At 47.2% G+C, this 27,186-nt stretch overlaps 1 protein-coding gene across 3 annotated transcripts in view; it reads left to right on the top strand.

The window, feature by feature from the left end:
* Susd4 (sushi domain containing 4) overlaps positions 1-27,186 on the top strand; it is a 132,719-nt gene that overhangs the window by 83,665 nt on the left and 21,868 nt on the right. For all 3 annotated transcript variants that reach the window (XM_026779933.1, XM_005348929.2, XM_026779931.1), the window contains exons 4-5: positions 8,304-8,477; positions 12,959-13,147. In XM_026779933.1, coding sequence (XP_026635734.1) covers positions 8,304-8,477; positions 12,959-13,147 — 363 coding nt within the window. The remainder of the gene's footprint in view (positions 1-8,303; positions 8,478-12,958; positions 13,148-27,186) is intronic.

The raw sequence follows: 27,186 nt of genomic DNA, 5'->3' as shown, positions 1-27,186 counted from the left end.
TTAATTGATGTAGGAAGACCCGGTCCACTGTGGGTGGCAGCATCCCCTAGGCTTGGGTCCTGGGTTGTGTTAAGAGTGGACAAGGGAACTGAACAGTAAGCATGCTGTATTCATCCTCTCTCTGCTCTTGACTGTGAGTGTGACTGGCTGCTTCAAGTCTGTGACCTCTGTGACCTCCCTGCTCTGACCAAAAACTGGTGTCATAATGAAAATAAACCTTTTTTTTTTAACTTTCTGTCATAACAACTAGAAAAGAAAAATAATTAAAATTCTGAGGAAAATAAGACCTATGCAATATTAGTTCTCCCTACTTACTAAGGTCTTTAACAGTTGTTCTCAATAATGTTTTCTATATGGAGGTCTTGTCTTTTATTTATTTGAATTTAGGATTCAGATTTTTATCTGAACTTTTGATAAAAGTTTTAAGTTTATTTAAATTGATCTGTTAGAAATTCAGACATATTTGATTCATTTATTTTACTGTTTATATTTGTAAGTTCTTGAAAGTTTTTTGTAAGTTCTTGAAGTATGTGAGAGTTTGCCTGCATGTATGTGTACGAGCCATGTGCATGCTAGGTGCCCTTGGAGATCAGAAGATACCTGTGGAAGACCGAAGAGGGTGTTGTTCTTGCCTTGGGTGAACTACATAGTTCTTGATAAATCCTATCAGTGATTGTTGCTTGTGATTTCAAAGGACCAATACTTGATCTTGCTGGTCCTTTTTAGCTTTTGTTTCTTTTATTGTTAATGATCTCCCTATCCTTTACTCTGTATTATTTATATCCTTGTACTTTCTTCAGGCTTAATCACCTATCCATTTTCTGACCATTTAAGAATGCTTAATTTTAGTTCTAAAGGATAACCCTAAATTTATATATATCTAGTAACATACCTCAATATTTACAAAGCAAAATTCAATAGAACTTTAAGTACAAACTCATAGCTATAATAAAAACATAACATGGAAAATATGAACAACCAGTCGGCAAATTTCACTTAACCAACTCTAAGGTGTGTGTTCTTGACTTTTTTTTAAGTATTTAATATTTCTTTGTATACTTAGATATTTTTGCTTCTTGAGTCTCATTGTGTAGCCTTGACTGGCTTCAAACCCATAGAGTTCCAAGCAAATCTGCCTCTGCCTCCTGAGTGCTGGGATTACTGGCAGGTATGAGCAACCATGCTGGACTTCCTGTGTGTGTTTAGGCTTAAAGAGAAATGTATGGCCATAGATTTATTTGCATACTATACATTATTGTTGGAGGAAGCCATTTGTTTGTTCCCAGCTGCCCAGACCACAAAATAATTAAGCAGAAATTATATTTTTTAAGTCACTGTTTGGCCATATTTAATCATATTGTTAGCTAGCTCTTATATCTTTGGTTAACCCATTTTTATTGTTTTATATTTTACCATGAGGCTCGTGGCTTACCGGCAAGGTTCTGGCTGGCACCTCACGTCTTTCTCCTCTGGTGGCTCCATGGCTTCTCCCTGACTTTACCTGCTCTCTCCTCCTCTATCTTCTTGGAACTCCCGCCTTGCCCTATTTTGCTAAGCCACTGACCAAAACAGCTTTATTCATTAATCAATAAAAGCAAAACATAGACAGAAGGACTTCCCACACCATTTCCCCTTTTCTGTTCAAATAAAAAGGAAGGTTTTAACTTTAACATAGTAAAATTATGTATAACAAGACAGGTATTAAGTAAGAATTACAGTTACAACATCTATATTTACATTATTTTTATCATAACTAAGGAAAACTATAATTATAACTATCATCTTTTTGTTTGTTTGTTTTTGCTTTTTCGAGACAGGGTTTCTCTGTGGTTTTGGAGCCTGTCCTGGAACTAGCTCTTGTAGACCAGGCTGGTCTCAAACTCAAAGAGATCCACCTGCCTCTGCCTCCCAAGTGCTGGGATTAAAGGCATGCGCCACCACCACCCGGCAGATAACTATCTATTTTTTAACTTTAGCAAAGACTCCAGAAGGATATAATATTACCTAAGTAAACAGGAAGTACATTGTAAGCAGCTTTCAAAACTGCTATGGTTTTATTATTTAGGATATTACTCACTTTCCAACATAGGAATTTTGTAACAATTCATTTCTATCTTATTTTCATTGTGGCCCAAATACATGTTCAGTAATTTCAGTCACTTGCTATTTGTTGAGACTGAATTTCCAATGTGGTCAGTTTTTGTAAATGTCGCATATATACTCCAGTATATGTAATGTGTAACAGTCTAGCCCTACAGAATGGACGGCTAATATCCACTCTCTAAGTTGTAAATATAAAAATACAAAGATAAGTACCTTAAGCTCAGCTCAGTGTCATAGGCCATCCGGGCTACATAGCGACCCTGTCTCAAAAAAGAAGAAAGAGTCTTTAAAGGGGGGGGGTACTTTTAAGTAGCAAATCACAGAGAAGTGTTCTTACCATCATTTTTTGACACCCCCTAACACACCAGGTCTGTCTGTCTGTGTCTATATGTTTTTCTTAGTGGTTTTAGGCTGGGAACTAACTAGTAATTCCACAGTAGGATTTATGTAGAGCCACAAGCTGTCAAGTGTATTGTTCCAATGCTACATCAGGTTTCATCAAAGTCAACATTTTTTAAAGAAGAAAGAACCAGCCAGAACCATCCCTGCTTATGAAGCAAAGCCATGCACAGGGTGGCACCTCTTTTCTCGTCGGCACCCCCTCTTTTTTGTCGGCAGCACCCCCTCTTCTATCGGCTCTCTTCTGGACAACAATAGCTGTCACCTCTCCCTCTCCTGGCTCTGTGTTGATTGTCCATAACGACATCATTTGCCCGGACTGATTTCATTAAACTCCTGCAGCCTACCCCTGAGTGAACCAGTGGTCAGGGCTATCTCTCTGGGTTGTATTGAATGAAGCAGCGATGCTAGTGGATGGATGCCAGTAGATCATGAATTAAAATACCATCCAGTGGTGCAAAGTTCAGGGTCCTACAGCCTCCCCCAGTCTGACACTGTCTGCAGATCTGGGGCTCTCCACGGCCCCTTTCAAGTTCAGTAATTCAGTCAGACTCACATAACTTAGAAAAACTGTGAACCCTGTGGATAAGTGTATGACAGGGGGGACACACAGGTTAAAATCTCACAAGAAAAGAGGTACGTAGGGCATGACCTATAGGAGTCACGGCCACCAGCCCCCAGTGGAGCTGTGCCCACAGTGCCTGTCTGTCAAGCAGCAGTGTATGATGGTGTATCCACAACCAGGGAGACTCACTCATGTGTTAGTATCCGGAGTTTTATTGGGGTTCTTTCATATAGACAGTGTTGATTACTTAGGGCTGATATTGGTCTCCAGTCCCACCAGGAAGCTGAACTGATATTTGGTGTCCCAAATTACACAGACTACGTAGCATGCCTGACTCTACTAGGTCAGCAAGGGTCCTAATCTCAGGCAGGACACTCCAGGACCTGAGGACAAGACCATACCTTTGGCCAAGGTTCCTCCTTCACAGCACAAGTGACAAACCTTTTGAGAATATAATTCAGACTCTTCTACAAGCTTAGGGTCTAATAGTGTCCCATCCCACTAAAATAAAACCCCATTCCCTGTCCTAATCTATCAGGCCCTGTGTGGTTTGTGGCCTCCCCTCACCCCCAATTGGCTGCTATCTTCCAAACACACAGGTCTTCCCTGGTGTGTTTTAGGACCCCAAGCTCCTTTCTGGCCTTTGTGCTAACCTAACCATTCTGCCTGAAATCTCCCAGATCCACGTGTAATTGGATCTGTGCTGTCATTCAGGTCTCAGCTTAATAAATGTCATTTCCTCAGAGGCCCCTTGCCTGTCTGCTCGAATTAAATGAGTCCCCGAGTCACTCCCTATCTTATCACCACATTATGAGCTCACCGCAGTCGCGAGATTTGCCTGTTATTTTCTAGCTCATTTGTCTCTTAATTTTGCGGTTAGAAGCATCCCTCATGCAAATGCTGGAAGAGTGGAAATGAGGACGTCTCTGTCCCCCACACCTAGGACACACTGGACCGCTGAATGAATGAATGAATGAATGAATAAAGAAGGAGAATAAGTAAGCTTTGCCGATGCCAGTTCATGGGAATGTACGTCAGATTCTTTCTGGCAAGACGTTTAGAGCCTTTAGCATAATGATGTGGCTTTCGAGGCTCATATGTATCTACGCATCATATATTCATGGTCCTGGGAATGGTTTTGCATTTTTACATATAACCAACATCTTAAAATTTTTTTTTGATTCTTCCTGCACCTGCCCCCGCCCCCTGGGACTGCTCTGCTGACTAGTCTAATAAATTAATCTGTACTTCAGTGTAACTGTGCAACACTTTCTCGGGATCTCTCCTTTTGGACTTGTTCATGACACCGAGTCTGTTTTTAATAGGTTCAGTGTACAGCAATGGCTGTGGTGGGCTGGTGAAATAGGGCTTTCAGAATGGAAACCTTTGATACCCTCGGGCTACATCCTGAAAGTGCCCATTTGTGGCTCGCCAACCTGAGTCCTAACTGTTGGCCGGATTCTGTGTGACAGAATCAAATATTGACAGATGCTTCTAGTCTTTGCTAATGATACGTTTGCCGTGGCTTTGTCTGTTTTTTCTGAATGGATGAATCTGTGGCCTAGGAAGTTGTGTGACAAACAGTCCCTGGCTTAACAATGGTTCAGCTTAATGATGCTTTGCCTTTCCCATGCTGTGGGAGCGATGCCCACTCAGTAGAAAGCTCCCTTCACATATTGAGTTTTGTGTTTTCATGGGTTAGTGATGCATAGTGCGGGATTCCATTCTGATGCTGGTCAAGGGCTGCAAACTGCAGCTTCTACTCAACCGCAAGACAGGGAGGGAAAGTGCACCACACTGGGTCGTTGATCTGGGAGTTTCGGTAGGGTATGTAGTGTGCATACATTGCTAGGGGAGGGATTCACATACATGTGCATGCACAGGCATGTAGAAGCCAGGGGACAACCTTGGATGTCATCCTCCAGGAGTGGCAAGGTCTCTCATTGGCCTTGAGCTCACTCATTAGGCTTTGATGATGATGATGATGATGATGGTGATGGTGGTGATGATGATGATGGTGGTGGTGGTGCTGGTGGTGGTGGTGCTGGTGGTGGTGGTGCTGGTGATGGTGGTGCTGGTGGTGGTGATGATGATGATTAGTTCTAGGACTTGAAGTCAAGTCTTCAGGCTTGCAAGCATTTTTGCAGATTGAGCCCTCTCCTCAGCCTCATTTTCATCTTTTAATTTTTCCATTTACAGTGAGCTTTTCTGTGTCTTGCTCCTGTGTAATCCCAGGAACATCCGTATTCCTCTGTAAAACTTCAGCAGCATTAGTGAAGATTAGACATGTATTTTCAGATACTCAGGGTTCTGATTCCTTTCCTAGCAATGAGGTCGGTGGTTATTTATCGTCACCAAAGCTCCTCAGGGCAGATACTTATTCCAGGCCCCATCTTACCCTTCCTTCTGGGAGAAGTGGGTGCCACCCAGTGTGCATGAGCAGTCAGGGTGTGGGTGGCCTTTCCTTCTGTTGAAGTTGAAGGTTTGTTAGAGCTGACCTGGACCAGCTTTCCCCTTGGTCCTCGAGCACATCTCAGTCTGTTTTCTCGGCTTTAGTAGAACTTTAACTCCAAAGCCTTACTGCTGGGTGGCTCTCCCATGTAGTGGACTGGTGTTGCGTCACCTCATACAGGCTCTTTTTTTGATCAGAGTATATCACACACAGCCCCCCCCCACACACACACACTGCAACACACCTAACCTGGGAGAAACATCCCACATTAATCTTAACACAGGCTGGAAAGTCAATCTTGTGAGCCAGGCCTGGGAGCTTCTCCCTCTGACCAGCCTTTATCAACCTGTGTGTGATGTCCAGGTAGCCACTCTGTCCATTGACTTTACTGCCCACACTGGCTGCCTCCTGACTATGCTAGTTAATTTTTAAAGACATTTAAAGCCCATCATGGGAGGGTTGTTTAGACATATACATTACCACTGCAAGAACTGTTTACACCAAGATTTTTACAGACAGATGCCTTGATAAATGTGTTTTTACTTGCTGCGCATAATTTCTGCTTAGTGCCATTGAGGAAAACATAATTCACATTTTCCGTTAAGAGGAAGGCAGCGCTGGGGTGCAGAGAGTTGTCAGTTACCTTGTGACTATTCTAGGCTTGATTTGGAAGAAATGAGGCTATTTTAACTCAGGAAACTATCAGTGAAGCTTGAATAGTTAGAGCGTTCTTTCCCACAGACTCATACAAAGTGCATGAGAGGCAAGATAGAAGCCAGTAGACAGCTCTTCAGCCTCGACTGTAGCGAGGACACCCTGGTGTGCCCAAATCAGCCGACTGGGCTCAGAGGGCCTTGCACTCCCAGAATTCTTCTTGGTGGAACTTTAGACAGTGCCCCCTCCCTGCAGTTCTCCACCAGGAGTGCAAATGAGTCCGGGACTGGGAATACATTGGGGAACACCTGTGCCAAAGTGACACAGATCTAGCTCTCAAGTTAGTGGTGGCAAAGATAAAGATACGCCTGGACTTACGGATGATCTACAGTGAATGTCCTCTGCTTCTCTCTCTCTCTCTGAGCCTTCTCCATATTTCATGTCCTGATTTCTGGAGTCTGTTGTGCCCTGCCCTGAGCTGCTTCTAGAGAACCTAGCACCAACCCCATCATGCCCTTGATGGACCCTTTGAAGAATAACCAAAGCTAGTCGCTGCCAGCCACTGTGAAATCCTCCCTTTCTACCTGTGTCAGGGCTCTCAGGGCTCATTGCCTCAGAGCTGACAATTCCATGCTTGAAGCATCCTGATGAACAGGACTCTTGTTCATGCTGTTTCAGCCACATTGTGCATTCCATAGACTCTAGGGAGCAGCTCGGAAGCCATAGATCCTTTAGCACATTGAAGAATTTCTGGAGAAAGGTTCTGATTGGAAAAACACTACCCCTAGATTTTCGCCTTGTTTTTTAAAAATTAAGAATCCAGAAATTTGAAGTAGAGCCCATCATTAGGTCATAAACCTTTGTGCATTGAAGATCAGAAACATTTCTCAAGGCTGCCAGTAAAACCTCGAGATAGAACATCTACCCAGAAGGCACTGTGTCCTGCTTTCCATCCCCAACACTAAAATATTATACACAAAATCAGAAGCATTTAACAGAGATGTACTCAAGAGGGATGGGAAAAACACACAGTGGTTGATGTGACTTGAAACAGAGGGGACTTGTTGTGAGGTGCTCAGGGGTAGGACGAGCAGAGTCCCAATGTGGTAGTGAGGAGCACTGCAGTTTGTTTCGACGGTAAATTGTGGAAGTAGCTTGTCTTTGCACTCTTGGCGTGCTTTTTTGCATGTCCTCACTGCCCCTTTAACTCTCTCCTGTTTCTCCTTTTCATTGTCCTTTTCACTTGGCTTCAGTCGCTCTGTGTGAGCATAGAGTATGCCCGACCGTCCTGAACCTTAGGAGGTTGGCAAGAGTATATGTTGGCCTAGCGTTCTTTGAAGAGCAAAAAGTGTAGATGGGAAGTGTTGGTAGCAAAGGCAAGGACAGTTCAGGCTCCGTGTGATTCTGCACATGGTGTGTGCTCATCGAGGCCCTGCACCATGCCTGGGTGGCTGCAGCAACCAGCCTGACAGGCTGCACCATGTTAAAGCCTGCTGGAAACACAGCCAGCTCTTCATTCATTTCAGAATTATTCAGAAGATCAACTGTCTGGTAGTGTCTTAGATAGGGTTCCAATTGCTGTGAAGGACGCCATGAGCACAGCAACTTTTATAAAGAAAAAACATTTAATTTGGGTGGCTTACAGTTTCAGAGGTTTAGTCCATTATCATCATGGCAGGAAACACGGCAGCGTGCAGGCAGACGTGGGGCTGGAGAAGGAGCTGAGAGTTCTACATCTCGATCCATGGGCAACAGGAAGTGAACTGAGCTCACACTGGGCATAGCTTAAGTGTAGGAGACCTCAAAGCCCACCCCCACAGTGGCGCACTTCCTCCTGAAAGTGCCACTCCCTATGAGCTTATGGGGGCCAATTACATTCAAACTGCCACAGATAGGAAGCAGCAGATAAAGTTCTTTTTGTGAGGAGATCCCTGCACAGTGGGTCCCTCTTCCTGTTAGTTCTGACACAGGCTGTGAACTTGTCATTGTCAGCTGAGTCTGGTGACAGATGAAGTACCGTGCATCTGTGTGTTGTATAGTTTGAGACCAGGGCTGAAAACGAGAGCTTCATGGCAAAGCAGTTAACATTTTAAATTTGCAAAACAAAGTAACATTCGTCTTTTATTGCAGACTGCCGCATCCCCCAAATTGAAGATGCTGAGATTCATAACAAGACATATAGACATGGGGATAAGTTAATCATCACCTGTCATGAGGGATTCAAGATCCGGTACCCTGACCTATACAACATGGTCTCATTATGTCGTGATGATGGAACATGGGATAACCTGCCCATCTGTCAAGGTAGGAGATGGGAGCCCCTGCTGTCAACTGTACTTGTGACTTCATTGAAGAAGGTGCACGTACATGATCCTCTAAAGTAGCCACAGAGATTATGGCAGAAAGATACAGAGTCACCCCCGCTAGGTCCCAGCCTGTCTTTTGGTGACTTCTCATAGAATCTTATTGCTCCTTATGGTGACACAGCACTGTATACCCAGATTTCCCAGTCTAGACAGGAGAGACCTTATTCTTCAGTATGTTGGGAATCACTCCCTTTCCACAGAAAACTATAAAATAGTTTAAGAATTAGGAGATTGGGCTCGTGAAGGGACTCAGCAGGGAGACGCTCTCGCTTATGAGCCTGACAACCTGAGTTTGGTCTCTGGATTGCACTGACCATCATAGGCATTCCGGCTTGCACATGTGTGCCCAAGAGCATGCGCACATGCATCATGCCCACACAGACACATACATGCTTGCACACACACGAACAACAACAATAGTAATAATAATAAATTAAAAATAATTTGGAGGCTTTATAGCTGGCTGTGAATGCATGGATGAATTGTTGTCTGCTCAGTGGAAACTGCAGGGTGCAATATTCCTTCAGTAGTGGTGAGGACATAGCAAGCCCATCTTGCAGAGACTGTTTTCTCTTCAATAGTATCCCTTCTTATAATGCATGAAAAGCAGAGAAATAGTCACATTCAGACACATCCAAAACACCCAGCGAATATTTACACTTCCACATTTTTCATATTTGCCCCAGCCACCGTGTACAGAAGAACCTGTTTTTGAAAATAAGCCCTTGAGTTCACATTAATTCTGATTTTATTTTTTGACATGTGACTTGGTCTAAAGGACCAAAAAACAAACAATGTATAATTCATAGTTTGAGAGAGAAGGAGGGCCATTCAGATTTGCTCCAAAAGCCCCGGCATGTTCATGTTCAAGTTGAGAAGAATGTCAGCTTGGTGCTGGGGAATCACAACTGGCAGGCCCTGATATTGCGTTGTGTGCCCCATCCTCTGAAATAGACTGTTTTCCTGCACAAGAGCTTAAGAGTTGCGACCCTATGAAGGAACGAAGGGTTCAGAGTTGGGAGGACAGAGGAGGAGCCCAGCCGTCACACTCTGTCCTGTGGCCTGTGTCCCTAGCCTGCCCTAAAAGAGACATGGATTTATTTATCTGTCTAGAGACTGCCTACCAAACAAGCAACTGGCGCCTGGGCTGGGCGCCTCATGCAAATAAAGATCATTAGCCACAGAGTCATTCCAGACACTAATCCTTTCCAGGGCTGGAGGCGCGGGAAGAAAGTCACCTCAGACTGCAGCCACTCCCTGCTGTCCTGCTTTCTCCACATCCTTTCTCTGCCGCCTCCCATTCTTTCCAGTTCCCACTTGATCGCTTAAATACACTGTGTTCCTTAGGAATTCTTTTCCCTGTGGCCTGTCAGGGTGTTATTTTAGAGAGTTTAGATATGTACCTCACTGTTGCTCTGCCTGACCAACCTGGGTCCCTCTCCCTTTCTCAAATTCTCCTCAAGACATGACTTTTCTAGGTCAGTGACATTCTTCTTTTTATTTTTATTTTACGGTATTACTGGGATTTGAACCCAAGGTTTTGCCCATGCTGTTCAGCGCCATGCTTCTGAGCTATGCCCCATTCCCATTTTTTGCTCCTGATTTTGAAAGAAGGTCTTACTAAATTGCCCAGGCTAGCCCTGAACTCACTCCATAACCCAGACGGGCCTTGAACTTACGTTGCTCTTGCCTCAGTCCCCCAAACAGCTTGATTGATAGGCCTACATCACCGGGCCTGCAGCTGGTTACTCTTGAGAGATGTGCCACTTCCGACGCCACAGGCCCCAGCCCTGCTGTGCTCCTCAGAACTCTCCGTACTGTGTGTGATTGCTGCTGGAGATGGCCCTGCCAGCAGCCACCCCGCCAGCTTCACTCTGGTCGCCCGGCTGGTACAGCACAAAAAGAAGGATTTCTGAGTTGCCGCAGACAGCCTGGCACCTCTCCGAGCCCCCTAGTGAATTGTAATTGGCTCTTAAGAGTGACATTTCATTCTAGAACTTTTATTTGCACCTATAGATCCAGGGGCTAAAGCTCCAGTAGGCATCTCTCTATTATCTAGAAGTGCAAATGGAAATCCCATTGAACTATTGAGTTGAAGCCTGTTCCCCACTGTTATATTTAGGATGGGCTGTCTCCAACCAAGAGTGAGCATAACTTTCCCTCTCAGTGCTGATTAGCTGCACAAATTATAGCTCCTGCCATCTCCTCAGGAGAAGTGGAGGGCAGGCTGTTCAGAGGCCATTTTTTTTAATGGATACTTAAGGTTTTGGAGAGTGTGTGCCTGCTCTGATCACTGTGGTTCTAATCAGTTATGATTTGGGAAAGTCCAGCATCTCCCCACACACAGCTTGGAACTAGAGCCCCATCATGGCAAGGAGTGCTGGGCCCTCCTGGTGCCGTGTCAGCCAGCTGAACTGTGTAAGCATCCCATGCCTTCCTTTTCTCCCTGTTAATGGATTTATCTGCTGTTTCTCAATTACTGATTCCATTTCTTCCTGATTTCCACTCTTCCTTCCGACTCTTTGCACTTCACTTTTGCTGCAAACATGACCAGTTTTTAGCTTAGGAAGATTAAGAACCATCTAAGGGAGGGAATATGAGAGGTGGCTCAGTTAGTAAAGTACCTGCAAGCATAAAAATCTGAGTTGGGATCTCCAGGACCACAGAAGCTTGGCTTGGCATGGTGGCAAGCATCTAGAGCCCAGTGCTGGGGTAAAGAGACAGGGCAAGCTCTTGGTCAACCAACCTAGCCAAGACAGTGTTCCCCTGGTATGGTGAGAGATTCTGTCGAGAGAGAGAGACCAGAGAAAGAAAAATAGAAGACTAAAAGACACCCTGCCATCAATCTTCAACCTCCACACATGTAATATTGTCACGCACGCGCACACACACACACACACACACACACACCGAGGTAGCAGGGATTGAGAAAACCATGAGATGGAGCGAAAAGATACTGAGTTCTGTTGCTTTGAGGGGTGAGGGGAGGGTCTAGGAAACATCCTGACTGTTTCTGGGTCAAGGCCTTCTCAGATTGTCGGCCTGGGTAGCCCAAGTCATAGCAGTGAGGTAGGTACCACACAATCAAAACTGTGAGTGACTGTCCCTAAGTTCTGCACCTCTGGTGCCTCTCTTGTCTTTCCTTACTCTGGTATGCAGGCACTAGAGCAGCTTGCTGAGAGAACCCCTCAAAACAAGTGTCTAGTCAGGCGGTGGTGGCACACGCCTTTAATCCCAGCACTCAGGAGGCAGAGGCAGAGAGATCTCTGTGAGTTCAAGGTCAGCCTGGTCAGCAGGGCAAGTTCCAGGACAGGTTCCAAAGTTACAAAGAAACTGTCTCCAAAAAACAAAATCAGAAAAACCCGTGTCTAAGATAGCCAGCTCTAGAGCAGGGCTTGACCATCTGCTGCTCTGCACAGACTTCAAACCCTGTGCTCGACAGCTAGACAGAAAAGCGGGTGTTTTCATTATACATTGTTTGCTTCACACGCATGCCTGCCCCCTGGAAGAATATCACCCTGTGATGTCATTGTGCCCTCCAGGGTCATGACTCGGCTCACTACAGTTCTATGACAGCAAGAATGGCACACTCAGGATTCTGTCCCATTAGGAATGGCATAGTCTTCAAGACCAAAGGCCGCCAGTGATTTAGACCCAGGGTCCAATTTTCCATCTTCTCTGATAGCACACAACCTGTTCTGTTTGGTGCACAGAGCCATTACACGGCTATGCTTCTCAGAGACCCTCCCACCTGGCCATTAGCATTGCATATCCTTGGACTCCACCAAGACCTGCTGAGATACATGAGCTGGAGTCTGAGTCTGTCAAGCCCTCTGGAGAAATTTCCAGCTTGAAAACCAACACACTTTAAGACTCTTAACCTATTTTACTTAAAACCAGATATCCAGAAATGTAGTAGTACCAGCTCAAGCAGGATTCTGTCCCGTGATGGAATATAACCTGGCCAAGTCACAAACTACTAGTCATTGTAATGTCTGTTGCCTCCTAGGGTGCCTCAGTGGCCCTCATCCTTGAGGTCACCTTAAACGACATGGTAAGCTTCATAAACACATAATGACCCCCAGGCTCTCGTCCTGGGCATGGGTCCTGGGCACCACTGCTTTGCAAAAGCCCCTCAAGTGATGCTGGGGTTCCATTTGGTACAGCCTCACCTGGCTAGGGATGTGCTAATCCATATGCCACTTGTCCCCTTCTTCCCTTCTAACCCTTTATCTGACCCTTGTGGTACCGTTTCAAATATCCCAGGAAACTTCTGTCTACATATAACCCAAGTCTGCAGTGCTTTTGTTTTTTTTTTGGCCAGGGGACAATCCCAAAGAGTTCCTCTGTGCCATTTGCTGTACGTGTGTGCAAAGGCAGCCTAGTGAAACCTTTTCATCTTTCCTTGACGTTTCACAGGCTGCCTGAGACCTCTAGCCTCTTCCAATGGCTACGTGAACATCTCGGAGTTCCAGACCTCCTTCCCCGTGGGAACTGTGATAGCCTATCGCTGCTTCCCTGGATTTAAACTCGAGGGTTCTGGGTACATTGAATGCTTACACAACCTTATCTGGTCATCCAGCCCACCCCGGTGCCTTGCTCTGGAAGGTAACACATATAAGTCTTTTGGAAGTGGGTGTGGAGGTGGGAAGCCTCTCATTGTGGCCAGGAGTGACTTTTGCTTGCCTGGGTCCAGATCATCCACCTGCTATGGAGCTATCCTCCCATTAGACTTGCCCCCCTCCTCTCCCCGCCCACCACCATTCTTAGATTTAAGGGGAAGATGGCAAATATCAGAAGCTGAAATAATCAGATGTCAGACTGCGAGATATCACAAAGTTAAATGAAATGCCTTCAAAAATTAATTTTCTCTGCACCAAACGATAGCAGATGGCGTTGTGGCACCACCCGCCTCCGTCTTGCCCCTCGTTTATTGTTGTGTCAATGTTTCTCTCCTTTTCCCGTGCATTATAGCTAAGCCGTGAATGTTCGGCTCTAAGACGCTCTTGGAAGTCTGGAAGCAGGAGCCCTCTCTGCCCTGTTTTTATGACATCTGTTTGGTTATAGGGGGGTGCTGCTAAAGACCATTGTCTGTGTTAGCAGGGTGTGGGGGGGCATGGCTTCCATTTCCAGTATCCGAGCAGTGTCCTGGGGTTTCTCACACCCTCTGCCGCTGACCTTCAACATCCTGCTTCAGCCCTGATTTGTCTTAGGTCTTGAAGTCTCACCCGATGGGCTTCTTAACCTCTCAATTGATGGGGTGGGGGAGGAGTCTCTGTGAGAACATGGCAGGGGAGAAAGGTTTCATTCCAAAGCCCATCCAAACCTGTCCAAAACATAACTCCCCCCCCAAAAAAAACAATAGCATGTCCGAGCAGACCAGCGTTTACAGCGGCATAGCTACCTGATTCCCTGCAGCAACCTCAGGAGCAGTGGGCTGAAGCTGGCCAGAGGGGAGGGGAGCAATGAGAGAAGGCTTTTATTTCCAAACGGAAGACAGACATGGAGGGGGCTGGCCAGAGAGGAGCCTCCTTAGAGAGGATCTAAGAAAAGGTGGGAGGGAGGGATGGCCACTCAGTGCCATTCATTCTGCTACTGTCCCCACACATTCCTATCTCCCACATAGCCCACATTTCCTAGGGACAGAGGCCAGGGTAGAGGTGTTAACAGTAAGACACCCTAGTATATTTGAATTGCTTATAACAGTAAGTTTTCAGTGTGACCATTCAGTAGGAACTTAGAGAGTGTGTGTGTGTGTGTGCGCGCGCGCTGAAGCTGGTCAGCCTAGTCTCCAAAGACAAGGTCACCCCATGTAGTCACCTCTCTGTTGTGTACCTACTCCAGTGGCCCACAGTGAGTGTGAGCTGTCACGAAAGGGCCTGCCTTCCTAGTTCCTGGAGGATTTCCCCTGTTCATATAACCAGAAATCAAGGGTAGTTTGAAGATATCATTGTTATGATTTTATCAATTTGAAATGCCTGTTTTAGGATCTTTTCAAATCTGCCTTAACTGCATCTCAAGTAGTCAGATTCTGTAAGCTTCATTTGGGGACTCTGAGCAGCCTTTTATGGAGCCTGGAGAATAAGATATGGATAGACATAAAACAAAGTCTGACATCAAGAGGCGAGGATCTAAGGTTATAATAAACACGGAGCGGTCCGTGTCTGAAAACGAGCCCCATTGCTGAACGCATGCACTGTGTCTGTTGCCAGTCTCAGCTCTGGCCACGGAAGGATCTGGAAACCCTGTCAATAACTGCCTGCCTATGCCAAAAAGGCCACTCAAGGCCTACCTCCCCCCCACACACACACTATTTAAATTACTTTGGCATCTTTGTTTTTATTGCCCATCTCTTCAGAATATCCAAGGAAGTAGTTTATGAGCCCTTTCAAAGCAACAGAGGTCAAAAGTATAAAGGCCACAAATCTAAACTCACAGGCAGAGTAAGTTAAGGGTTACTTGATCCTCAGGACCACATAGAAACTAAAGTAAGCCCAGATACTCAGCATGCGGCGACAGGAGGATTCGTTAGAAAGAACAAAACAAAATCTTATCTATTAAAAAAAAAAGTAAAAATGAAAGCACTGGGTTGAAATAAAATACAAAGATTCATGAGAAAGTCATCCTGGGAGTGACATATTTTTCATTCTTCCTTTCATTGTAAAACATTGGTGCATGGCTTATGTATCATTGCAGGGTGAACAGCATAGATCAGCATTCCTTGGTAATCTGTCCCTTCACATGTCACGTACATTTCCCCTTCTTGCTGTCTTACAAAGCACACATTTCATATAATTTGATTTTCCTTTATGGTATAGTAAAAACTGTCTATGCTACATATTGTGTGCTGTGGGGGCTTTTGAATCCATCAGTGTCCTGACCGCAACAGTGAGTGGATGCGGACAAGCAGAGCTATAAAAATCTTTCCCTAACCTCTTTACGTCTTACCTCCCCAACCTCCCACCATTGGTGGGCCTGTCACTCATGCATGTCACTGTAGCTGTCCCCGAACTCAACCTGGCCAGTTGCTTGCTCAGCACTCATAGTACCCTGGGGTCAATCCCCAATACCACATAAGGCAGGCATGGTGGCACACACCTGTATCCCAGCACTCAGAAGGTTGAAACAGAGATTCAGGAGTTCAAGGCCATCCTTGGTTCTATGGCGAGTCAAGGCCAACCTTGGCTACATACATCTCAGAAATAATAAAATGGGACTGGAGAATTGGCTCAGTGAGTCAGATCACATCCTACTCTTGAAGAGGACCCGAGTTTGGGTCCCACACTAATGTCAAGTGGTTCACAACCACCTGTGTCCCCAGCTCCAGGGGAATCCTTTGCTTCTGGCCTCCACCTACCTGCCCTCATATGTACTCATGCAAGCACATGCACACACACACACACACACACATGCAATTTAAAATAATAAAAATCTTAAAAGAATAGATTAGAATAGAAAGTGGTATTCATCATAATTCATGGAACTATAAGGCTTTTAAATTTTAAAACAATTTTCTTCTCTTTTACTTTGAGACAGGGTTTCTCTATGTAACAGCCAGATATAATATTTTTAAGGGAGTAACTGGCACCTAGTGTCAGGGTCTACCGCAACTCTCAGATTTAGGTATAAAACCACCCTAAGTAGATTATGGCCATGAATAAAATGTCACGTGCTGTGACGCTCTTTGGTTGTTCGGGTGCTTTTTGGCTGTCTACGTGTCTGGAAATACCTCACGATACCAATGGCCACTTCAGAGTCAGCTCTGCGTCAGGCTCTCGCCATCATGTCCTCCGGTCCTTCTGCCGTCTCTTCTGCTCTCAGCCCCATCTTTCTGATGAGCAAATGCAGGCTGGAACTCGAGCCTGGGCCTCTGTCACTTGAAGCCATCCATCTTGTCTACTTTGTACCGATCACCTTGCAGTCTAGCAGAAAGGTGATTTGATAGCTTTATAGTCGTTTTTGAAGTAAAAAAAATTAAAATAATTGCTGCATAGGAAGGACTTTGTCTTTCTAGTCTAACTGTGCCGCTGGAGATAGGCTGGAAGGAGGCACCTATGGGTGCTGTTGGTTTACACTGCTACCTCCCAGCGGTGCCAGCATTCTTGGCTATAGTGAAGCCCCATTTCAGGGAGCTCGGCAGAGATCGTTGATCCCTTTCAGACTGAGGCAGTGACACCTTGATGGGTGGCAGGACTTATGCAGACCCTGGGGTGTGACTCCTTCTATCACGTGACACTGCTGCTCCCTGGAGGCGTGAAGAGCCAGCCTTTGAGAGACAAGCGTGAGTGACCCCATCGTCAAGGTCAGGCTTCATGAGGATTTGATCGTTAGAAAGAAAGGTCATGGCAGTGCCATCAGGAGTTCTGAGGGTTGTGCATTTGAAGCCCTGCACTGTTACACTTGTCTGACTGACAGTGGTCACGTTCTGGAAGACACCTGTGTCCCCGTGTTCGTATCATGTGATTTGGCCTTGAGAACACAAAGCCTTAAACCACTGCTGTAACAGGTAAATATATTGATCTGTTTGGGCAAGGAAGATATACTCCATGGGTCCTTATATGTTGGCATCTTTTGTAGGTCTATGAGTTTGTCCTCATGTGACTGCATCTTAATTCTTTCCCTTCTCAGGCCCTTTCATCTCCGTGGTTGTCACCTCTGTCTCTTTCCCATACATACTTACGTGCTGAATCCAAATCTTCTTTGTTAGTGAGCACGAGCAGCCTCTCACTTCCAAGTGCTGAGAACCCTGACCCAGGCACTGGGGAACTGCAAGAAAGGAAAGGACGTAATTCAGTTATTTGCAGAGTTGACCGTCTGTTCTAACAGGGAGAACAAGGCAGATCTCACCATCTAGAGACCCGCATCACTGCCACGGTCTGCGCGTCCCCATGCAGCTATTTTACCATGGGGCACGTCAGAGATTCTGCTCCCAGGAGGATCCGGACCTCCATTTGGAAGTCTGGGAGGGTGAGGGACAGTGGAAGATATCACAGTTGTAAAGTGAAATCTCTACCCAGAGACACATGGCTTTCTATTTTTCCAGAGTCTGAGCAGGAAGCTCTACAGAGCTCACCAGGCTGTGTGAATGCCTTAGCATGCATAGGGTGCTGGCCCAAGGGCTTGAAGAATGGGATGTGGGAGGAGATTGAGTGGCATCAGACAAGCATGTGGACTGTCCGGTTCAAAGGAAGCTGGTGGGCTCAGCGTTGAGGAAAAGAAGACTATAATCTTTCTAGAATCCCTCTGACACTGAGACTGTGTGACATGCCAGCTGTGTGGAGTTCCGGCTGTGTGTGAGGTTCTGGCTGTGTGTGGAGTTCCGGCCGTGTGTGTAGTTCCGCTGTGTGTGTAGTTCCGGCTGTGTGTGGATTTCCGGCCGTGTATGGAGTGCAGAAAAGCCCTCTTTTTCTCAAGGAGGATGAACCCCTAAGAAAATGTTTGGTGTCTGGAACATTCTCTTGCATCCAGGCTTTGGCATGGCCTGGAAGTGGTGCGTGCACCGTGCTTATCTAATTGCAGAAATTCCTGGCAACTATTTTTCCAAATGATGGATAGGGGAGAGTGGATCCTATCTATGGCCGTGTCCATTCCAGGCAAGTGACAAGGTCAAGAGAATGGATGGCTGGAGTGTGCTCTTGGAATTCAGAATCTGTGGCTTACGGTTCCTACATACATTAAAAACCTCCATCCATATTCCCTCTGCCCCACCTCTCTTCCTTGTGGAGAAGGACGGGTTTGTTTGGGGCTTACACCTTGAGGGGACATGGTGCATTGTGACGGGAAGGCACAATGGCAGGGAGCGAGGTGGTTAGGCACCTTGTGTCCACATGTATGAAGCAGAGAAGATACAGGCAGTGAGGCTGGGCTATGAAGTCACGAGGCCCGCTTCTACCGCCTAAGGTTCCACGACCGTCCAGCCTTGTGGTTGGACTCCAGTGTTCTGACACACAAGCCTCCACAGGACATTTTCCAGTCAAACCACAGTGTTCTGCCACTGGTCCCCCTCAGGTCATACCTCTCTCCTCCTGGAAGAGACATTCAATCCAGCCTCTGAAGTCCCCAGATAGTCTTTAATTGTCCTGACAACTGTTGAGTCCCTCTAGAGACTCCAGGAACTCTCTTCAACCAGCTCATTTTCAGAGGATGTTGTTGTCTGTCACAGAAGGGAAGGCGTGATGGCAAATGGGTGAAGGTAGAGGCTGGTCACATCACAGTGGCAGTCAGTCCCTAACTGCTGAGTTAGAGGACCCGGACCTCCATTTGGAAGTCCTTCTTTTAGGAGATCTCTAGAAATAAAGTATGAGGCCATGATTCCCTCCAGAAAAGACCACACATTCAGTGAGATTAGGCTTTGAAAAGAAAGATGTTCCAACCAGCGCTGTCTGCTGTTTTAATTAAATGCCTGTGAGATTCGGGTATTCATTCTGTGAACATTTTAATGCTTAGCTGATGTGGAGTCTGCAAGACCCAGGGACAAGTTAGTGACTTAAGATCTCTGCTACTCTGGGGTTCCTGCTCCTGGTGAGACCCCTTCTGCCTGCAGGGGGAGGTGGGCTTAGAATACCCTACCTGTCAATTATCTAGGGTCCTGGCTGCCTGCTCTGAGGACAGGCAGAAGGGCTTCTGGAGTGAGGCCTTCCTGGTTCTGAGAGAGCTGCTGCTGGATGGGTCGTTTCCAGAGAGGTTGGTGTGTTTGTCCATTGGATTAGACCCAAAAGGAGCAGATGGCTCTAGCATGGTGGTTCTCAACCCTCCTAATGCTGAGACCCTTTAACACAGTTCCTCGTGTTGTAGTGACCCCCAACCATAAAATTATTTTCATTGCTACTTCATGGCTAACTTTGCTACTATTCTGAATGTAAGCATTCCTGTTTTCTGATGGTCTTTGGGGCGGGGTCACGATCCACAGGTTGAGAACGGCTACACTAGACGTTTTGTCTGACAGTTTGAACAGTAGCTGCCCCAGGTTCTCAAGGCTGCTTGGCCTCATGCCTGGCATTTGTACTGGGAGCAAAGCTGACTGGCCCTCTGGATCATGAGCCCAGAGTGGCCCCCCAACCCTATTCATGTCCCAGCTCACAGGGCAGATGGCCCTGCTCACAGGGTGAGAAGGAGTTGTGATCGGTGATGGTTCAGTCACCAAGCAAGCTGCCCTGTGGTCTCCTCAGAACCCGCTGGGGCCCAGGGGCCCTTCAGGTAGGCATTCTTTCGTAAGAAAAAGAAGAAAAGCAAGAACCCTGTTTGGGCAAATGTGAAATAGCTTGAAAGGTTCCAATTTGAGATCAAAGCTCAAAGCCAGCTTGGATGTGGGGGACTCATTTTGTAGTGTACTTTGTTCCCAAGTCAAAACACATTCAGGTGCTAGAGGCGACCAGCCTGAGAGATGCCTGTGGTGATTTCTCCCTGCGGGATTCCCACCTTCTCCAGGCACCTAAGGACTTCAAAGGAGAGGCCACAGGAATCTGAGCATCTTTGGATGAGAGGCCTCCTTTGCCTGGAGCAGAGAGCTCCTTGGAGACAGGCTGCCCCACCCCACACACCCAGCACCCCACTCTCAACCCCAGGGGGTAGATGGAAAACTGAGAGCTGTCTGGGGAAGCAGCTTCTTCCCAGGAAGGTGACTGCCAATCATGGCCCGTGATGACATCTGCTGTCACCAGCTCCCCTCTTGCAGCCAGAATCTTTTGGCTCCTATGTGTCAGCTTCCTGCCCCCTCTCAAGGGCAAGCAAGGGAGACCCAGAATCTCTCACTCTCCTTCCTGGTGTCCAAATAAGGAAGGCCTGAGTTAGATGTGTAGCTTAGTTCTCTGTAGAGCATCCCACCTAGGACTTTGAGAACAAAGGGAATGGCAGAAAAAGAGTCACCTCAGGGACACCATGGGTCTCACATTACCCTCCCCCACCTCCCCTACCTCCTCCTGCCCTACAGAGCCAGTTATTGAACCCAGGGCCTCGGGCATGACAGGTAGGTGCCCCACTACTGAGCTACATCCATAGCACCTGGTTTTTAAAGACAGCATCTCTCCTGGTAGTCCAGGCTGGCCTTACACTTGCTGTCTTCTTGCTTCAACCGCTGGAGCATTGAGATTGCAGGCCTGTGCCGCCATAGCTAGCTTCCTGATGCTCGTTTTGAATGACGGACCACAGAAGACAAAGCCATGGACATCGTCACTGCCTCTACCCTGCTGCCCTCGAACACCTCCTCTGTGGAGATGAATGGGAGCTGGCTTAGCTATGGCCTGGAAGGGCTGTACCCATTGGGGTACAGTCCCAGGCTCTCACACTGACTGCCAAGCTGCTGTCCCTGGGGGAGGGCCCATGACTCTCCACCACCTCTCCCTTCTGGACTGGCATTCTTGAGCAGGAGGAAACAGTACCCTGAACGCCACGATCCTTGGGGCAGCTCCTTGCTAGAAGTTAGCTCCTTTCCCTCTTTCTAGCCCTGGCTGCAGGAGTGTCCTCACACCCCCACACTGCCTTCAGATCTCTTGACACTTTGAGGTGCTTCCTGCAGGCCGCACAGTGGCTCCTTTATTCTTTATCATATCCCGGTCTCAGTTAGAAGCGGGTGTGATGGCAGCTGCGGAGGGCTCCCCGGGTCTTTTCCCAAGCCTCCGATTGGATCTTGGCTAATTCACTGTAAGCTACTCTGTCTGGACTTGAAATAGAACAAGAAGAAAGGCCTAAGAAAAGTCACCTTCCAGAACATGTGTCTCCTGAAACCCAGGCCTTAGGACCCAGAGGCTCCTTGCTGACTGCCATTTACCAGGGCACAGTTTACCCAGGGAGGATGCCTCACTGGGGCTGCCTCTGAGAGGGGTGTATTTGGGGAGGGGGTTGTCTTTGATTTTGGGGCATTTGTGTCCCCTTGGGGAGGCCAAACAACTGAGAGTCACACAGTCAGCCAGCCTTGCCCCTCTAGGAGCAGCTGTCCGACCTGTCTTCTTGTGAAGGGTCATCTGAGAAACAGGCAGGCCCTTTGTCATCTTTCATCAGCCTTGAGGTAATTCCAAGTAATGAGTCCTTTTACAGAAAGGAAGCAGGTTGGGTGACTCCCCTTGGCCTTGGCTGCCACCTACAAAGAAGAAGCGACCCTGCCCCAAGATGGCGCTCTTTCCCCAAACTTCCCATTGTCTTTCTAGTGGGGCTGGCCCCAACCACAGGTCGTTTGGCCACACACGGGCACCTTCCTAATCCATCTCTGTTTACTTTAGGGTAGAGTTTTAGTATGCAAACATGTTTGCAGGTGTTTGCGGGGGAGGGGAGGGGAGTGGCACGTGAGTGTCCCCCAGATGCCCTGCATACCCTCATACAGTGGTGGGCACTATGGGAGTTCCTTTCCTTTCTTCCCCCGCCTCTCCTTTCCAGATAAATCTCCAGTATCAACCGGAGTTGTATTGAATGCTTGGGACTCTGCTTTATTAGAATTCTAGTCTTGTTCCCCTCAGCTGTAGTGATAATAGCAGTGACCAAGCGGTCACCCAGCCCCTCCCCCACGGCTTCCCACCCTCTGAGTAGACCAGCTGGCCAGGGCACAGTCTCCATTAGCCTCTTCTGGCCCTTGAGGCTCCCCGCAGATTCACCCGCCATCGCAGCAGCAGCTGGATGCAATATGAAATTGAATCAGCAGAAAGTGAAAAGAGCAGTGGGTGCCTTTTCTGCCTCCTCTTTCCCCGACACAGCAGTGGGACATCTATTCACAGGCAGTGGAAGGAGACCTCTGGCTGTATCTGCCCGCCCAGAGCGACCCCCTTCTCCACCTCTCTACACTCAACAGTGGGAGCAGGCGGTTTGGGATGACTGTCCTCTGAGCTCTGAGGCCCAGAGAGCCACTTAGTGAAAGAGCGCCCCCTGCAGCTTTGTCCCAGGCTGTCCCTCTTCCAGGCAGTTCTGTTTGGTCAGGATTTTTTGAAAGAAGAGTCTGGTTGGATTTCTTTATGCTTTGGTTTGTGTGTTTGTTTGCTTTATCTTTTCTGTAGCTCTGGTTGCTCTAGAAGTTGATTTGTAGCTGAAGCTGGCCGCAAACTTACAGCAATCCTCCTGCCTCTGCCTCTGATGTACTAAGATTACAACTTTGTGCCACCACACTTAGCCATAAAAAATCTGGGAAATGCGCCCTGAGTTCTGCCTTCTCGAGAGTAGAGGAATGATTTGCTGGGATCCTGAACATCCTGGGACCTCTTCTTCTCTGATTTTCAGCCTTTAGCTGTGCAAGTGATGGTTAATTTATCACCTCAGTCAGGAGCCTGGCTTATACCAGTCAAGGTTGGAAGGGGTTTGAGGATCTTATTCTCAAAAACAAAAGAATTTTCATTTGCTTTGAAGACACACGTGCGTTTCCTGGGCCTGGCAGAAGAAAGGGCTTGCTCCACGTCAGAGATCAGCTCTTGAAGTCTTGTCTGAAATGCTCGGAGGTCAATTGCGAGCACAGATACAATGCCCTGGCCTGGACACACGTGCCACTTTGTGCCCTCGCAGTGAAATGCCTGTCACTGGCACTGCCTGCCTGACAGCCTCCTTGCCTGTGACCCTCAAGAGGTATTGTATCAGCAGGAAATGCAAAACAAAAAGCAATCCTGTTAATTTATTGTTCATAAGCAATAGTAAATTATCCTAATGCTTTTTCCATGCACTGCTCAACATGACAGCCGAGTGATTATGAGAAAATGGCTGCTTGCACGCTCCACCAGCATTCTACACAATTGCTGCACCTAATGTTTTCTTTCTTTCTGTGATGAGTTATTGCCAGTGATGCCGTCCCCTCTCCTCGGTCATAGATGCTTGTTCTTCAGAGAAACTTTGCCATAAAGTTGAGACTAGTCTCCTCCTCTCCCACGAGCCCCTCCTTTCTTCCACCAACCCTCTTCCCCCCTCCTCCTTTTGCTCCTCTTTTTCCTCCTCCTCCCCTTCTCTTTTTCTGCCTGTATTGACTAAGAAACACTGACCTTTTTCTTTCAAACATACACGTTGTGGGGCTGGAGAGACGGTTCAGTGGTTGACTCCTCTCCAAAGGGCCAGGGTTCCGTTCTCGGTGGCTCCTAACAATCCTCTGTAACTCCATTTCCAGCAGATCTGATGTCCTCTTCTGGCCTCCTTGGGCACTGGATGCTCATGGTGCACAGACATACATGCAGGCAAATGCCTGTGTACATTGAAACCCCACCCACATACACACAAAAAAGAAACAAACAAGAAGACTTAGTTCCTGTTTTTCAAGCAGACCCAAGGTCTCAGGCTTTGTTGCTGGTGGTTTCTAGGCTCGATGCCTGTTATTATTACAACACATGGATGGACCCAAGCTCCCCTTCCTCCTCTTCCCGTAGGCCCACCATTTATTCACTAGACTTAGCCCCCTGCCCGGGCCTGCCTTGTCTCCTTTTGTCTTGTTAGAAATGTGACCATCAAACTCCATTTCTCCTGGACTTTGACAATGAAATGATTTTCCTTTTAAACTTCATTTAGGGGAGAAATTTCGTCTGAGGTCCAAGGAATAGGACAGGTGATTCTTCTTCTGTAAGCACAGACAGCCATCCTCTACTACCAAGAAACTGTGCTTGGCTCCCATTTTTGTGGGTCTAGAAGCCCTCTTTTTAAAGAAACAAAACAAAACAAAAGAAAAACAACAACAACAAGAAAAAACAAACAAACATTTTTTAGGTCTTATGCGGATCCATGCCCCAGACAGTGGGGGCCATTTTGTAAACAGAGACCACTCATATGTTTCCTGTCCATCCAGACCCAAATAATCACACAGAAACTATGTTAATTACCACACTGTTCCGCCAATAGCTTAGGTGTATTTCTAGCCAGCTCTTACATATTAAATTAAACCATTTCTCTTATTTTATATTTTACCATGAGGCTCATGGTTGGTTACCTCTTGCTTCTTCGGCAGCTTCATGGTATCTGCCTCCTTTGGCAGCTACATGGCGTCTCTTTGACTCTGCCTACTCTCTGTGTATATCTTTCTGTTCTGATTTTTCCGCCTAGCTATACTCTGCCCTGCCATAGGCTGAAGCAGTTTCTTTCTTAACCAATTGTTACAAAACATATTCACAGCATGCAGAGGGGAATCCTACATCATTCTTCCACAGAGAGGATGCCGAAGGAAGATCACCCCTACCAGACCAGAATCTGCCTCTCCACAGCTCATTCCTCCAGTCTCACCTGGCGGGCCACTTGTCCTGAGGTTCCTCTTTAGGGCAGATGCAGGAAATGCTCCTGTCACCCTGTTCCTGGCCCTCACTGAAATACCTTCCCGCTATGACCCTGCAGTCCTTCCCATCACAGCCGCTCTACAGATGAGCAACTCTTTGCTTTGCAGGACTTAAGTGGCAGTTCCCTGAAGATGCAGAGAGAATCATCGGCTATGACCAGTGCTTTGAGCCCCTCCCAAAAGGGGCGACTTCATTATGCTGGATATAGATGACCACTGCAAGTGGGAAATCCTCCATGTTTGTCCTTAAACCCTAGGATCTCCTCCAACCCTGCTCCAGGCAGGATTTATTTCCTCCTTTCCTCACTAAGGCGTTGGATGACTTGTATTTCATAGTAATAAAACCTCTTGCTATCAGGTACAACACAGAAAGTAATAAATCCCCTCCATCACCACCACTCTGGGCCCGTGCAAGCCTGGCAGAGCACTGGGGTCATTCCTCCTGGCTGTTTTCTTTTTCCTTCTCCCACCCCTTCCCCACAGCACTTCACGAACTGCAGCCTCCTTCCGCTTCTTCCAGGCCCACTAGACATATGGGTGGGAGAGAGTAGAATGGTCCACCAGACCCTGTGCACCTTGCATTTGAGACAGTGCCTTTTGTTAGCCTAGAGGTCACAGAGAAGTCAAGGCTGGCTAGGCAGTGCACCCTAAACATCCACCTATCATCGCCTTCCCAGCTCTGTGAGCTCTATCAACTTGTGCAGCAAACGCTTCGCTGGCAGGCCTGTCTCTCCTGGCCAGCCTTTGTTTGTTTGTAGATAGTGCCTGGTATAGTTTGAATATGGAATGTTCCCTGTAGGCAGGCCCTGTGTTTGAATGCTTGGTTCCCAGCTGGCAACCCTGACTTGGAAGGTTGTTGAACTCTCTGGATGGGGGCTCAGCTGTCAGACATAGGGCCCAGGGTACAGCTGAGGGGGCTATAGGCTGGGTGCACTTCCTGCATGAGCTCCTTGTTTCCTAACTGCTGGGGCCATGCAGCCAGCTGCCTGCCACTGCCACGGCCATAGCTGCAAACCATTCCCATCATACCTTTGGTGTCTTGCAGGGTGACGGGATTGGGGGGCTCTAGTCCCTAAATCAGTGGTTCTTACCTTTTCACAAGGATCACCTAAGGCCACCAGAAAACACAGATATTTATATTATGATTCATAACAGTAGCAAAATTGCAGTTATGAAGTAGCAACGAAAATAACGTTATGGTTGGGATGAGTGGATGGTCACCACAACACGAGGAACTGTGTTAAAGGGCCGTAGCATATAGAGGTGGCCACCCACTGCATAAACCATTAACCAAAGTAAGTTCTTCCCCTCTCTCGCTGTTTCTGTCAGAGCAACAAGAAAGCGCACCAGCACCGGGCCTCACTATATATAAAAATCAGCCCAGGCTGATCTTTAACCTCATATCTTTCCGTCTCAGCCACCTAAATGTTATGGTTACTGGCAGCCCTACCCACCCAGCTTTCAGTTTCTCCTTTATGGAATGACTCTAAATGACACGGAAGAGTTTGGAGAAGATGTCGTCTTGCCTGTGGCTCACATCCTCCTCCCCCCCTGCACCTCCCCCCCTGTCCCCCTCCCTCCCGGGGAAACAGGTCAGAAGAGAAGTCTAGGCCTTTAGGCACATTCCAGCTGCTTTGTTCCTTGATGGTTAAGAACTCAGTACAGGGCTGGGGAGATGGCTCAGTGGGTAAAAGCTTGCTGTGCAAGCGTGAGAACCTGCATTCGGTATCTACATACAAGCAAGATGTGGTGGGGGCTGGGGGTAGATCTGTCATTCCAGTCCTGGGGTGGAGGCAGGAGGTAGACAGGCCATTCCTAAAGGACTCATTGAAAACGGCGCACCCCGAGTCCAGCGAGAGACCCTGTCTTTACAGGATGGAGAATGATAGAGGTATAACAAGCTCTTCTCTGCAAACTCCTTGTCAGAATTTAGTGTGCTAAACACTCGTGCAGCCCACATAGTAGGTGGCTCCCACGTAGTAGGTGCTCGCTGCATGTGACTTTTGCAATCACCACTGCAATTTTCTCTTATTTCTCATAGTGTGGCTAAAAACGTCAGCTGCCTCTTTTTCCTTGAGCAGCTGCTTTTGGGCCAGACGCTCTTCTATAGAATTGCTTCTTATCCTATAAAATCCCTGCAACGTGGGCATCGCTATCCCTGTCTTCCGATGATGGGAACTAGAGCTCAGGAAGGAAGTGGAAAGAAAGTGCCTGAAATGCGCGTAAAACAGAAAGGGAAAATCCCCAAGGTCTAGTGGTTACTCAGGATCTGAGCCAAGACCTGAGCCCAAAGCCACTCACGTGGCACCCACAGCAAAGCTGCCTGGAGTCGCATCACAGGATGATTTGCTCTGTCTTCTCTGTTTCTCTTCTCTCCTGCGTGTTCTCTCTCTCTCTCTCTCTCTCTCTCTCTCTCTCTCTCTCTCTCTCT

Source organism: Microtus ochrogaster, chromosome 6, assembly GCF_000317375.1.
Source record: "Microtus ochrogaster isolate Prairie Vole_2 chromosome 6, MicOch1.0, whole genome shotgun sequence".
NCBI lineage: Eukaryota > Metazoa > Chordata > Mammalia > Rodentia > Cricetidae > Microtus > Microtus ochrogaster.
The sequence above is the reverse complement of the archived record's forward strand: the minus strand, read 5'-3'. Positions and strand labels throughout refer to the sequence as shown.